Genomic DNA, 15,995 nt, shown 5'->3' on the forward strand with positions numbered 1-15,995 from the left:
TTCTGTAAACCAGGTGAAATCATGATACTTAGCACATAGGGTGTTATAAAAATCCAATGTGTTAATCTATCTAAAACTCACCTAGCATACAGTAAAGATCAATAAGTGTTAGCCATTATTATCATTACCAAGAATATTTCCTTTTTTTGCATAGCTTTTACAGTCACATAAAAAGATTTACACCATTAAAATCAGAGAAGCCAATGCATCTTGCTGGTGTTTCTTACCTACTGATTTTCTGAGAATTCTTTAATATAGGAGTCATAAATTCATTCGTCTTGCAGGGATGAAGTACAAAAAAGGGCTGCCCGAGTAGTGGATGCTCCTGTAAGAATCACAGTGGGTCCAAGATTGAAAAAGTCAAAATAAATAATCCGGTTTACTCCTTTACAATCAATGTTTGTTTTAAATTCCAAGTTATTGAATTAATATGTAAGTCTATTTTGAAATATAATTTATAATCCGAACATGAGAAGAAGCTGGCATGCAGGAGCTATTCACTGATGAAGTGTTAATAGTATAGCTGAGTATAGTATAGTAAGGGGCATAGTTTAGCTTACATGATACAAACCACATATTTTATCATTCCCTCTGTTGGCTTGTAAGTATTATTCAGTTTTTCCTTCAAGGATGTTCACAGAGCCCAGTAGTCTGATCACCTGAACAGCGCACTTCATTCACCTCTTTGTCAATGGTAAAGGAACTAAAATCATTCGCATATTTTTTTACACAAATTTTGTCAACATGTTGTTTCAGGCATAATGTGTCTAGGACCAATAGGGACATGTTCAGTGAGTAGAAAGGGTGGGGCACAGTGTTATTCTACTGTCTCTCTCTCCCCAAGTTTCTCTTTTTGCCTGTTTCTCTCCTTCTGTCTTTCTCAATGCTCTAGGGCCATTTCTAAAAGTTAAGAGCTCCTATAACATAACTCCACTCCCTTTAAGGGAGTGACTGGATGGAAGGTATAGGTCAGACTGCTCCCAGATTAGGGATGGGGATGTCACTCAGCAAGCAATAGGGAGCCAGAGCAGGTTTCTAGGTAATGTGTCAAACTCTTCCAACACAAAAGCAATAATCAATGATACATTATTGATTATTTACATTGTGAATTAACCATTATGCCAGAAACTATAAACTCGAAGACCAGGAAGGTGAGCTAAGGGGTTAATGTCAGTTAAATACACCAGCAGGTGAAGGGGACCATGGGAAATTGGAGGGGGCCCATCTGCAGCCCTGCCTGCTACTCTGCTCCAGTCAACTGTGCCACATGGGAGTGCAAGTTCAGCACACCAGACCCGCCCACTTGCGAAAATAACCTAGAAGGCCCAAAGTTATTGTAAAACCTCCTAAATGTAAATGTTGGTTCATTTTTTTTAAACATGGGTAGGCCAAATATAACAGATTTCTAGGCTGGCTTTAGACTAGGGGCTGCTTAGTTTCTTCTCTTGGCTTCTGCTCCTGTAGCCAGCCCAAGGAGAAGCTGCACTCGGAGTTGGTCACAGGAAGAACTATGTGGCTGTCCCTGCTGCCTCACCCCTTGGTCTGTGCACACATCAGTGCACAAGACCCGGGAGGGGCAATTCCACTGTGTTGGTGACACTGCGTGTGGAGGTTGGGTGGGGGTGGGGTGAGGGAGGATTTACCCACTAGTTGCAGGTTGCTGTATGTATCTGGCATTTTTAGCACCATCTGCCATTTCTTTTCTCCCTGAGTGCCATCTCCAGTGTCTCTGCCCACTGACCTGACTCTTCTAGCAAGCATTCCTTTCATCTCTCCAGCTCTCTTCCCACCCTCATTCCCAGTCCTAACTGGGCCCCACAACACACCCAGATGGGCTGTGCCTACATGAAGTTCTCCTGTCCAACCTTGTCTGGTTTTCCTTGTCTGCTTTAAACTAATATTTATTAATTCAAGAGATATTCATAGATCATCAGCTTTCATGTGCCTCCCAGGAACAGTTCCAGTTATAGAGACTAGTGTACAGTTCAGATATGGATATAGAGACTATTGCATCACTAAGACAAACAGTTTCTGATCCTATGGACCTTAGATCTTAGAGCAGGAAACAGCCAATAAACACATAGAGCAAATAAACAAACACATAGAGCAAATAAACAAACAAACAAGATAATCCAGATCATAATAAGTGCTAGGAAGGAAACAAAACAGGGTGACAGGAATCTGGAGGGATGGTGGTGACGTTAGCTTTGGTGAGAACATTAGCTTTCACTGAAGAGGTGGCATGATGGACTGAATATGTCTTTAACTCCCCACCCCCAGAGTCATATGTTGAAATCCCATCTGGTATTAGAAGGTGGGGCACTTTGGAGGCACTAGGTCGTGGGGTAAAGCCTTTATGAACGGTAAAGCCCTTATAAAAGACACCCCAAAGATTTTCTCACCCTTTGCCCACCACAGGAAAGACACAGTGAGAAAACAGCATCTAGGAGACTGGAACCAGGCCCTCAGCAGACACTGGATCTGCCAGCAGATCCTGACCTTGGATTACACAATCTTCAGAACTGTAAGAAATAGTTGTCGTTTTAGCCTACCAGTTTGTGGCCCTTTTGCTATAGCAGCCAGACAGGACCAAGACAGGTGATATTTAATCAGAGATCAGAATAACAAGAAAAAAACCAACCATGAAGATTTCTGGGGACAGAATGTTGAGGCAGAAGACCCCAAGGGGAAACAAGCATAGGAAATGTGCAGGGAAAATGTGAAAAAAATTTAAATGTAGTCTAAGTTCTTTTTGGATAATGTACATACCCTGTTTCCCCAAAAATAAGACAGTGTCTTATTTTAAGGTGTGCTCCCAAAGATGCGCTAGGTCTTATTTTCAGGGGACGTCTTATCTTTCCTGTAAGTAGGTCTTATTTTTGGAGGATGTCTTGTTTTCAGGGAAACAGGGTAGCTACCAGTGGAAGGAATATAGAGCTATAACCCAATGTTAGTGATGTAAAGATGTGTTACCTTCTTTAATAAAATGAAACCCAGGCTTCTAATGCTGCATAGAATGGAAACATTCGTAATGAGAGGGATCAGTGCAATCTCAGAGCCTCCACTCTCTTCCAAACTCACTCACCTTTTGGTGTCTCATACCCAAGAGGTACATACACACTTAGAGTTCAGGGACCATTTTCTCAAAGCAGACTTAAGACCATGTCATGCTGTAGCTGCTCATTTGATGTTGCTAAGTAAAGACTTAAACTTCATTTTGTAAGTCACCTTTTGCTCATCCCACTGAGCAAATGGGTAAGAGCATGCATCACTGTTTGGGGTCAAGTCCTGTCCCATTGTTTAGCCAGTTGTGAGCTTTTGGGAAAACCATTCAGTCATTTTATGTCTCTGTTTCCTCATCTGGGGCTAAGGATAGCATCAGCCTCATGGATTGATTGTGATGTGTCAATGAGACAGTACCAGAAAAGTACATTGGACAGTGCCTGACACACAGCAAATACTTAGTTGGCTATTAATGTTCAACCTACTGATGTCTAAACAGACAAGGTAACAGCAAGACATTCAGAACATGATCTTACAATATCCTATAATAAAATCCACTATCAAAATCTAAAAGCAGAAAGTTCCTCTAGATTTTATAGCATATTAAGAACATCACTGATTAGTGTTTAAATGCTTAGAAATATTTTACAACTGATTATAATTGAAGGGAAGAGATGTCTGAATTAGTAAAAGGTCTAGGTCTATCTGACAACTAGAACTATCAATATATTTGTATTCAGGTTTAAAGCCAAATCAGTGGAAAATAATTTAAATGAATTTAAATTAAAATAAAAGCTTAGGCACTTCAAAAACACTTCAGTAATCTACCATATTTTAATATTCATTTTTCCTCAAACAACATAAAAACAGTGATATTAGCATTTGGGGTTATATTCCAATAAAATAAAATGCATGGTGATGCTCATGTGGAATACTTTTTAAAAGAATTGAGACTTTCATGCCCTAGGAGAGCTCTTAGAATAGCATGAGTATTTCTCTAATGCAGATTTAGGCATCTGAAAAAAAACTTTATCCTTTACTATATTGAGACCTTATGTTTATATTAAAAATGATGGTCTTTAAGAACCACACATTTAAATTTAAATTGGATTTTTAGAATTAAAATTACATTGTTTTGGTAAAATGCTTTTGGTTTAAAAGGATCAATCTATGATGTGTTGATTAGCTTAAAATAGGGATTATAAAATATACTTATGTAATCTTTTAAGAAAGATTTCTTCTATAAATAGCAGGAGTGGACTTCCAGCTGTGGCAGAATGAAGAGGTCGACAAATCCTCTCCCCAGAAACTAAGTATAAAACTGAACAAAATTGTCAAAAACAAAGCATTTCTGGGCTCTGGAAACCAACCAAGGGCAAATAAACCTCTGAGACGTGTTTAATTTATGATATGCTGCTAGAACTTCAAGTTAGAAACCAAGAGAATCTGCAGCCTTCTTGCCTAGAAATACTTCCATATCCCCCCACCCCGAACTCCAATCCCCACCCCACTCCCAGGTCCCATCAACAGTGAAGTTTTACCAGAGCAGGGCTGGCTGTAAGAACCAATACTTGTAATGCCAGAGGGGCTGACAGTGAAAGCTACTGCTAAACAGCACTGCCAATAAAAATAGCAAAACAGGTACTAAATGAAAAGGAAAAAAATAACACAGCTCTGCCTGCCAGAGGTTGAGGTCCCAATTGAGGCAAGCAGCACGCCAGCCAGAAGTTTCATGCGGAGATTCTGAAAATGAGATAGTCACAGAAGCTCTAGGTAAGTTCTCCAGGTATCCCTGGTTGATGGGAAAGGGATGAGCAGGGAAGATGTGATGGGAAGTAAAAGCTGAAGTCAACTTAAATAATGCCTGAATTTTGAGTTCCCAAACCACACATATGTCTATAAACAAGAGAAGGAAGCTTCACAGGCTTGAGGTATTTTCCGCTGTCCAATAATACCTCTGTTCAATTATTGGCTCACCTAAAAGCTATGCAGACATAGGTGAAAACCCTTGAGAAAGGTAGGTTAAAAAATAAAAATAAGAATAAAAAAATAGTAGAGATATCCGTGGCCACACTTACATAGGAGAAAATTATGCAGATAAAGCCTAGGGAAGTTATTAAAACAAATAATCAAAACAACAGCAGCAAGAAAAAGACAATCCTCAGGAGAAAAATTACAATCCTAAATTTCCACTCTATATTATACAAAATGTCTAGTTTTTAAAGAAACTTACGAGACATGCAAAGAAACCAAAAAGTATGATAATACAAGTACTAAGGGGGGAAGCAACTTTAATACAGACTGACCCCGAGATGGGCTCAACAGGAGATGAGTTAGTAATAGACAGAATTGCGGATTTAAAAAATATCAAGTATTTGTATCAGTAATTGTATCAGTATCAGTATTCCTATCTGAACAGAAACTATTCAATCTGAAGAAAAGAGAAAAATAAATGAAGAAAAATAATCTTCACAGACCTATGGATGGGACAACATTGCCTGTACTACATACATGTAGTAGGAGTCTGCAAAGGAGAGGAAAGAAAGGGAAAGGCAAAATATTTGAAGAAACAATATCTAAAATTTTCTAAACTTTAATGAAAAACAATCTACAGATCCAAAAAGTTCAATAAACTCTAAGTAGAAACAAAGAGAGATTCATGCCTAGACATATCATAGTTAAATGGTTAAATGACAGGCAAAGATAAGGAGAAAATCTTAAAAGCGGCAAGAGATAAATGACTCATCAAAAAAGAGGAATAATAATATCATAATGGCTGACTTCTCATTAGTCCAGATGGGAACAGAATGACATATTAAAAATACAAGGGGAAGAGAGGAACCCCACCAAAACTGTCAACCAAGAATTCTATATCCAGCAAAACCATCCTTCCGAAATGAAGAAAATATTAATATATTTCAAGGGAAACAAACGAAGAGAATTTCTTGCTGGTAGATTTGCCTTATAATATTACTAAAGAAAGTCCTTCAAGAAATAAAACCAGAGGTAACTCAAGTCCAGAGGAAAAATGAAAAGCCTCATAAATAATGAATATAAAAGACTGAATTTTTTGTTAATTTCTTTAAAAGATATAAGATGATATAAGCAAAAATCATTTCACTGTATTATTTGATTTGTAACATACATAAATATAATATACATGACACAATAGCATAAAGAAAGGGGGAAGAAATGGAAACATATTGAACAAAGTTGCTACATTTTAGGAGAATCAAGTCAGCATTAAGTTGTGCCTCTGCTGTTAGGATGTAAAGGTGTTTTTGAGAGTATTTGGAACCCCAAATCTCCTTCTTCTTGTGAAATAATTCCTTTAAATATGTTGTTAACCAGGACCACTCTTCTAGCAAAGTGTCAAAAATATCTGTAATAAACTAATACATGGTTAAATTATACAGGCTTCAACATCTAATACTTTTGAAAATGTATCAGTATCTCTTAGTTATGGCAAATTAGTCAAATCATTAATCACTTTTCAAATACAGATAGAAAATTAATTTTTAAAATAACAAATTCTTGTTTCTACATATATGGGACTACTGAATACAAGGCCTTGAGTTATAAAGAATGCAATAATGCATATATATATATATATATAATCCTTTATTCCTAATATGATTAGAATTTGTACATTCTCTCATTCATTCATTTAGCAAACATTAAATCTTCTTGTCTGATAATTTTAAATTGAATTAAGCCTAACTCAAAACAAAAGGTCTATAGTTCAAAAATGTGGTTAATCTTACAGAGAATAAGATCATGCTACACAACTTCCAGAATTCAAAGTTAAGTAGTGACCTGAGCTAAGTCTATTTTTTTCTGTCAATCTCAATTAGGTGAGCCTTCAAGCCCAGCAATTTGTATTCGGGTAGAGAATTTACAAATAATTTGAAGATGTGATCAGTGTAAACGATTGATCTGGATAATACCCTCCGAAAGCCATTTTTCTGCAATGGAGGTTTCTGAAGGCTTATACTATCAAGAGCGATTATCTGTGTTTTCTACTTTTTCCTTCGTCCAGAATGAGAGATGAAAGCAGTCTTTAGTTAGTTCAGGAATTATGTGTTAGAGTTGAAAAAAACATCTAAACTCCTACACCTTATTTTTTTTTAAAACACTTTTGTCAGAAGTGGAAGAACATCAAAACTGTCAGGATCTTTTTGGTGACATTTTTTAGATCAATTCAGGAGGTAAATTCGTGTGAAAGTGCTACCATCTGCTGTCAGTACTAATGAACTGAGCATATCTGCACTGAGAAAAATGCCCGTGATGAAATACATGCAGCTATAGGCTTACAGCTCAATAAACACTTCCACTGGAACAAAGTTCTGCTAAACGGTTTTCTGTGAAAATAGAAATGATGGGTCAGATTTCTATCTCTGTAACTCCAGAGAAGTTATATAGGCACATTTCCTTATGAAATTTAATTTAGCAATGGTTAAATGTCTCATAAAATAAGTCTGACATGAGTACTGTGAATTGGTTTTAGAACTATTAGATGTGACTATCACAAGGAAATGATAATACTATACCTTCATTCTTACATGCAATAAATATGATGAGTTACTTGGTTCATTTCTTAATTTTCTTGGCTCTCTGGGAGGGCACAAATATAATTTCACGTACTAAGCTTTCATCTAGTTTCATATTCAAGACTGATAAAATTTGCCTTCCACTCTGGGCACATTCCTTAGGAATAAAGCAGTATTTCCCTCATCCTGCCCCTCAAGCAGGGGATGGAAAATGACCACTGAGTCTCTCTATTAAGCACTGTACTAAGTGCTTTAAACGGCCACCCACCAGCCACAATATCCCTTTGGGGAAGGCTGTATTACAGCCACTTTGGAGAACAGGTTCAGAGAGATTTTGCTTGTTGCTGTCCAGGTAGCAAGAGGCAAAGCGTCACCTCCGATCATGGCTCGTGTGTGGGCTAGTTCCTGGCTTTCATAAATAAATCTATTTATTTACTTTAAAAAATATATGTTTTCTTAAAATTATAGTACAAAAAGTAACAGAAAAGAGCAAAGAATAAAAGCAGGATAATTCAAAATTGCTCAGCTCAGCTTTAACCATTGCCTAGTAAATTTCCTTTCAGACCTTTTTATATGTGGGAATTTATAGTTTCTGCTGCTTTTCATTCGCTGAGCAGATATTTATCGAGTGCCTACAATGTGCCATTCCCTGCCACGCGTCTTTTATTGATCCTCTCATTACCTTTGTTCTCTGTAACGAGAGAACTTTTTGCGCTCATCTTTATTGTTTGCCTACATATATGTTGTATGGATTTATTTTGTTGTTGCCATTTTTCTTAATGTTCCAGGGGCACTTAAAAAATTGTGCATAAAGAAATATGTCACATTAGATCAAGCTAATCATCTGTGCTGTCTGCATCCTCTCTGTCCTTGTTTGCTTGATCTATCAATGAGTAAGAGAAGTTCAGCTCTCCCCGCCGACCACTGATTCGCCCATTGCTGCTTATACTTTGTTGGTTTTTGCTTTCTATATCCTGAAGCTGCATTATTTAAATGCATAAACGTGTATCTTCCTAGGGAATTGAAATATTAATATGAAAGGATCACATTTATCTCTGATTATGTTTTCTGCCTCCCAAAAGGAGTCTTATCTGATCTTAATATAGCCACGTCAGCTTTCTATTTTCATTATGGATTTTATAAATTATTTGACTTTCAGTCTTTCTGTGTCCTATGTTTAAGGTATTTCCTGTAAAAAAGAACATGGATGGTTTTTTTTTTTATAATCCACCTTTACAATCTGTCTCTTACATGGAGTGTTTAGTTCATTTACAAGCTCAGTGATGTAATGTGGTTGCATTTCTTCCACCTTTTTGTGGACTTTTTACTCATTCTATTTTTCTTTCTTTTTTTAAATGTAGAGATACAGTGGAGAATTTTTCTTATTTCTTTTCCTTTTAATTGTTTGAAAATCATATGCTGTATTTCTAAACAAAGTTATCCTTACATTTCTAAGTAAGTATTTCACTCTAAAAATTTATAATTATTCAATATCTTTACTTCCCTCCCCCAAATTCATGTAAATTAGGGTGTTTAACTCTGATCATCTCTTCCAGATTTTTCTATCATGACTCAAATGTTTATTGAGATTTACTCATATTTTACTATTGTTTTTGCTCACCATTTCCCCCGCTATATCTATCTATAACAAATTTTTTTTTTTTTTTGAGACACAGTCTTACTTTGTCAGCCTGGGTAGAGTGCAGGAACCTTAAATTCTTGGGCTCAAGTGATCCTCCTGCCTCTGCCTCCCAACTAGCTGGGACTACAGGCGCCTACCACAATGTCGGGCTAGTTTTTCTATTTTTAGTAAGATGGGGTTTCACTCTTGCTTAGGCTGGTCTTGAACTCCTGAGCTCAAAGGACCCTTCCACATTGGCCTCCCAGAATGCTAGGATTAGGGTATGAGCTACCATTCCCAGAACGATATTCTTTATCATTGAAATATGTCCTTTAGAATACCGCTTAGTCTAGATCTGTACATAGTAAATGGTGCTATCCTGTGAATGTTTTATCTTGCTATCATTTTTTGAAAAATACATTTTTGTAGGTATAAAATTCTAAGTCACAATGATATTCTCTCAGCACTTGGATTGCATTATTCCATTTTCCTCTGGCTTCCCTTTTTTGGGGGGGTGGGACACAAATATAAGAGGGTCCTTATCTAACAAAAGCAATTAATGTAATCTGCTTCTGTGTACCCTCAATGAATCCCCAACAATAAAAAGAAAAAAATCAAAAAATAGAAATTTCCAAATTGTTATTTGTTTTTAAATGTGTTCATGATCATTTGAAAATGTGAAATGTAAGGTTAGATAATTAAATCTATAATTTCTCTCATTTGTTATTTCTTTTTAATGACTACATTATAGCTGAACATATTTATGGGTTACATGTGATATTTTGATATACAATGTGTAATAATCAAATCCAGGTGAGATATACATGACATTAAACATTAATCATTGCTGGGGCGGTGCCTGTGGCTCAGTGAGCAGGGCGCCCGCCCCATATACTGAGGGTGGTGGGTTCAAACCCCGCCCCGGCCAAACTGCAACAAAAAAAAAATAGCCGGGCGTTGTGGCAGGCGCCTATAGTCCCAGCTAATCGGGAGGCTGAGGCAAGAGAATCGCCTACGCCCAAGAGCTGGAGGTTGCTATGAACTGTGATGCCACAGCACTCTACCGAGGGTGACAAAGTGAGACTCTGTCTCTAAAAAAAATTAATCATTGCTTTGTGTGGGTAACATTCCAAATCTACAGCTCTAATTATTTTGAAATATATAATAAATTATTGTTAACTACAGTTGCCCACTGTGCTATGAAACACTACCTCTTATTCCTTCTATTTAACTGTATTTTTGTACTCATTAACTAATACCTCTTTATTTCCTACTCCTGTCCCAACCACTGGCATCCACCATTTTATTCTGTTCCTCCATGAGGTCAGTTTTTTTAGCTCCCACATATCACTAGAACACATTTGTCTTTCTGTGCCTCGTTTATTTCCTATAACATAATGTCCTCCAGTTCCATCCCTGTTGTTATAAATGATGGGATTTCATTTTTCTTTATGGAGGAATAATATTCCATTGTGTATACGTATCACATTTTCTTTATCCGTTCATCTGTCAACAGATGATTAGATTGATTCTATATCTTAGCTATTGTGAATAGTGCTGCAATAAACACGGCAGTGAAAACAACCCTTCAATATACTGATTTCTTTTCTTTTGGATATATACCCAAAGTAGAATTGCTGGATCATACAGTTATTTCTAGTTTTCTTGAAAAACTTCCATCTGTTTCCCATTGAGGCTGTGCTAATTTACATTCCCACCAGCAGTGTACAAGTATTCCCCCTTCTCCATGTCCTCACCAGCATTTATTATTTTCTGTCTTTCTGATAGTATTTTAACTGAGGCAAGCTGATATCTCATGGATTTGTATTTCCCTGATGATTGGTGATATTGAGCATTTCTGCATGTGTTTTTTGGTCATTTGTGTGTCTTCTTTTGAGGAATGTCTATTCAGATACTTTGCTCATTTTAACATTGGATCACTTATTTGATTGCCATTAAGTTGTTTGAGTTCCTTATATACTCTATATATTAATCCCTTGTCAGCTGAATAGTTTGCAAATATTTTTTCCCATTCTATAGGTTGGGGAACCTCCACTTTATTAACTGTCTCCTTTGCTGTGCAGAAGCTTTTTACCAATATTTACCTATAGTTTACCATTAAACTACTTGCTGTTCCCCAAACACACCATTCTTCCTCTCTCCAGGCTTTCGCACACGCTGTCCCCTCTGCCCAGAACATCCTCACTTCCTCCTTCGCCACAAATGCCCATTTCTTTCCTACAGATCTCAGCTTTCTTTTAACCCCCATTCTGCACCAATCAGCTCCCCTCTGTGTTCCCACTGCACCCATGCTTAAGCCTACTGCTAATTTCACACTGTTGTGTTGGGCATTTACTGTGTGCGAGAGTCTTCTTGTACTACTCCATAATTCCTTGAAAGTATTCTGATTACTCCTTTAATCTCAGCATCCAGGTCAGTGCCTTTTATCTAATAGGTACTCAGTAAATGTTTGTGGAAATAATACATAGACAAAGACAGCACACTGTGCCAAAGTAAATTATTACTGGCACATGCAGCCTACTTCATAAAGGGGAATATTTGTGTGTGGAAGGCACCAGTAGCCCCTAAGCCACTGTAAAGGCAGGAAAAGGACAGAACCAGTCTCTCTCCTTGGACAGCACCTCCTGTACATGTGTAGGAGTCCCCAGATAAGATAAAATAACAACATCAGTATAGCTGTTTTCTCAAACTTTCCTCCGAAGTATATTTAAGAACAAAGAAGAAGGTCTGTGGGCATGGTTAGGAATAATTCCCCCCTTGCCAGTTACTTTAAAAACTATCTATTGCAATTATGCAATATATTCTAAAATCTGTCTATTGATTTCCACATAAAATAGCACATTATTTTACTATTCAGAAAAGATTGATGCACCAAGATGCGTATTTTAATTCTATGAGTTAGCCTACCCTCTAATTTATCACTGTGTCCCCCCAAGGTATGTTACCCAAACTAAGAAGCAGAGTCAAACACTACTAAAAGATATAATAAACTTATACCTTCCACTTTTACTTATGCTTTTATTACTCCACGTGTTTTTAATTCATGCATTCAATAAACATCACTGAATACCTACTGTAGGTAAGAGACCATGCTAATCATCCATCCACCCACCTATCCATTTATTCAAGAGGTATTTATGGAATATGTTCTATGTGCCAGGCACTGTTCTAGGCACTGGAGATGTTAGTATACTAAACACAGAAGCATAGAGTTTACATTCTAGTCTCGAGTACTATGAAGATATAAAGTATCGACCCATTATCTCAACTCCTGGGCTTTATAGTCCAGTTTTACACCATTATGAAGAGTCCTGGATTGTACCTTGAGGGGAAAGGGTCCCCAAAAGTTTGTAATCACTCATTCCCCATCCCGTAGGATTTTTAAAGGAATGGAAATGCAGGTCCCTAGGGAGAGGAGCAGTTTCAGCTGGCCTCATGGTCAGGGGTGAGCAATAGGACTTCTAACTAGGAATAAGAAAAGCTAGTAAGAAAAATTCCATGGGAGGGATTTTTTTTCATCATTTAAACAAAGGTATGGAAAGGCTTCATACTTCCAAATATCATAGCAGTACTAGCAAAAAATGACACACTCCCCACTTGGTATAAGCGGAAGGCCCAAGGTGCCTGTAGGCCAGAGAGGGGCTCTCCAGTCAACTAAAGGGAAATCACGCGGCAGAGGTGGTCTAGGCCTGAGGCTTTGTGAGTGGAAAGATCCCTTCATCCTTGGCATGGCACTCATGGTGAGAGTTTCATGAGGGGATTCCTGGGACTTAATTCCTGTCTGTTCTTGGAAACACCACCCAATGCAGCAGGGTGTGTATGTATTTTCGTGAGATGTGAGAGAGCCTGAGTCCATTGATAGCTGCTTTCCTCTTTCCAGGCTTTGTCAGGGCATCTGCAATCCTAAAGGTTATGAAAATCACCATAACACATGATAGACCACTATTCTGGCCAATCAAAAGCCACAAATCCAGGAATACAGGAGTCTAAGAAAAGAGAGTTTACTTCTGATGGGAAGTGGGGTCAGCGAAGCCTTGTTAGAGATATAGTACTTAATCTCGTCCAGATCTTTAAAACCGGGCAGGACTCAGGGCAGGAGAACAGTGTGACCACAGTTTTCAGCCAGAAACAGTCTAGTCCAAGTTTAATGGAAAAGGATTTAAGTGAGAGACATATCGACTTCCACTTTTTAGGTAAAACCTAGAAGTTAGCAAATTTGGAGAAGAAAAATTATCAATTTTTGCTTGTTCTGTTTTATTTTGGTGTTGGTGTTGGTGTTAATTGATTGAGGCAATTCTTTTACAGTCCAACAATTCTCCAGAAATAATTAATAACTATACAAGACAAACAGGGAAGGTTTGGATGGCAAGTAATCCTATCTTACAGATTTGAAGAAAGAAGAAAAAGGGGAAAAGGAGTAAGCTCAGTCCAGATTTCTGTCCTTTATAGGTACATGAGGATATAAACAAAAAGACAGTTAGAACACATTTAAGGGAAAAAAATATGTGAGAAGTAAATGAAAGTCTCGCTCAAATACCCCAGAAGGTCAGCAAGTTTCTCCTCACTTCTGGGCCAAGCGGAGGAAGCCAAGTGAATCACACTCTTTGCTCCAGCTGCACCTGTCAACATCCTGTGGTCAATTAATTAAACAATGGAATTTGGGAAGGTGGTTTCAAAAACAAACAAAAATAAAAAACCCAAAAAACAGACCATCAAATTCATATGCCACACAGCCACGACCAGGCTTTCCAGGATTTTTATTAAAAATTACAGATATTGTACCAATAATGCTCAGATACCACCTCTTTTACTAACAAAACCTTTCTTTCACAGCACCAAAAAGAGGTCAGAAAGTTCTTCTCCCACCCCTGCATAAATCTACAAAGGGCTTCCTCCCTGGACTCCTGACAGTCCCAACCCCAGCCCCTCCTGAATTAGAGAGCAGAGTCTAAATAGATTTATAGAGTCAATATGGGTTGTTGCTTTAAGCAACACTATTAATATGCCAGAACTCAAAGTTCCCAAACTTATTCAGTTATCAATTTGTTGTACATAATTTAATCTCTCTGTATTTTGATACGCAAAATGGAAATAGCACTGCTGATACTTCACAGGGTGAAAAGGAGATAACCACCAAGACCGTTATAAAGCTTGCTGGGGGAAAAAGAGCTTATGTAAATGTCTATTAATTAAACAGTCACGGCTGCACAACTAGGTCAGGCATGATGATAAGAGTGAACAACCCACCCCAGTCACCAGCATCAAGAAGAATTTAATCTGAATAGCACTTGTTGCATTTTATAAAGAGTCTTAAATTGTAATATTCTGTAACATAACACAGAGCACCCATCTTCCAGACTGTCCTCAAAGAATTCTTTGATAGAGCATACACTTATTAGAGACAACAGCCAAAACAAAAACAGAAAGGGCAAGCCAATTACTAATGAAGAACTTGTAAAAAGCTAATCAAAGCTCTCATCCAGAGAAAATGAGAAAATCTGAGGCTCGGAATGATTTTGTATATTGATGAGATTTCATATAGTGTTACAGAAAGAAAAATAAAACAGATTTAAATGAAGACAAAAAGGACTCCTAGTCTCTGTTTAAAAGCCTCATTATGTTCTGTATCAATGTTTTTATTAAAATGTTCTGTTCTCATAAAAAAAAATACCCATTTTAAAAAAATACTTGATGGGAGGTGCTGTCAGGAGAGGTCACTGTCAGTTTCTCTCTTTCTCTGGTCAAAGCCGTGACAGGGATGGGGGAGAAGAGAAGACCTTTATTCAGTCCCACCTGAGGGTGACAGCAAAGATGTGCAATGGAAGACTCTTACCTGTTTTTCTCCACATCAAAGGAAAAAAAACAATTCTTTCGTTTCTTAGTTTGGTTTGAGAAAAGGAACCTAGTTTGAAGATGTGACAAGAAAATCCCAAGGAGAATGTCAGAGTAAAGATGAAGAAAGAAAAGAAAACTGTCAGGAGAAGTGAGGGATCTAAAGCAGAGCAGGCTCATCTAAGCGTGACCCCAGGACCGTGGGATGGCTTGGGGCTGCATGTCCACCACACAGAACTCTGCACTCCAAATGTGAGGTGGTGCCCAAGGTGCCCAGGCACAGCAAAGACTGAGCGCACCCGTGCCCCAAGGGGAGAAGACCAGCCTTCCCCACCAAGAACAGAGGGAGGGAAATAAGGTGTTACATCTGCAAAATGCAGATTTCTTGGGCCTCACAGGAATGTAGCTGCTATCTCATTAGCCCCCTTCTTTTTCTTCTCTCTGTATGCCTTTAAAATGCTAAATGTGGGCACTGTGGCTCATGCCTGTCATCCCAGCACTCTGAGAGGCCAAGGAAGGTGGATTGCCTGAGCTCAGGAGTTCCATACCAGCCTGAGCAAGAGCAAGACCAAGACCCTGTCTCTACCCCAAATTAAAAAATTAGCCAAGCGTTGTGGCAAGCACCTGTAGTCCCAGCTATTCAGGAGGCTGAGGCAGGAGGATCTCTTGAACCCAAGAGTTTGCTATGAGCTATGATGACACAGCACTCTACCCAGGGTAACAGAGTGAGACTGTGTCTCAAAATAAATAAATAAATAAATAAATAAATAAATAAAATAAAATAAAATGCTGAATGTTACAACCTTCCCTTTGACAAAAACAACTATAGCTTGTCTGTGGGCTTGTGATTTTTTTCTGGGTGCAAACTCAAAATCTTGGCTTAATAAACAAACCTCCATTGATTGAAGTTTTTGTCCCAGTCATTTATTTGGATTGACATTTTCCACTACATTACATAATGGTGACAA

General features: G+C 37.9%; 1 protein-coding gene across 3 annotated transcripts in view; it reads right to left on the reverse strand.

Annotated features, from left to right (window-relative positions):
• Positions 1 to 15,995, reverse strand: part of ATG10 (autophagy related 10) — a 299,393-nt gene that overhangs the window by 1,714 nt on the left and 281,684 nt on the right. For all 3 annotated transcript variants that reach the window (XM_053587322.1, XM_053587330.1, XM_053587317.1), the window contains one exon: positions 228 to 325. In XM_053587322.1, coding sequence (XP_053443297.1) covers positions 228 to 325 — 98 coding nt within the window. The remainder of the gene's footprint in view (positions 1 to 227; positions 326 to 15,995) is intronic.

Source organism: Nycticebus coucang, chromosome 1 (assembly GCF_027406575.1).
Source record: "Nycticebus coucang isolate mNycCou1 chromosome 1, mNycCou1.pri, whole genome shotgun sequence".
Taxonomy (NCBI): Eukaryota; Metazoa; Chordata; class Mammalia; order Primates; family Lorisidae; genus Nycticebus; species Nycticebus coucang.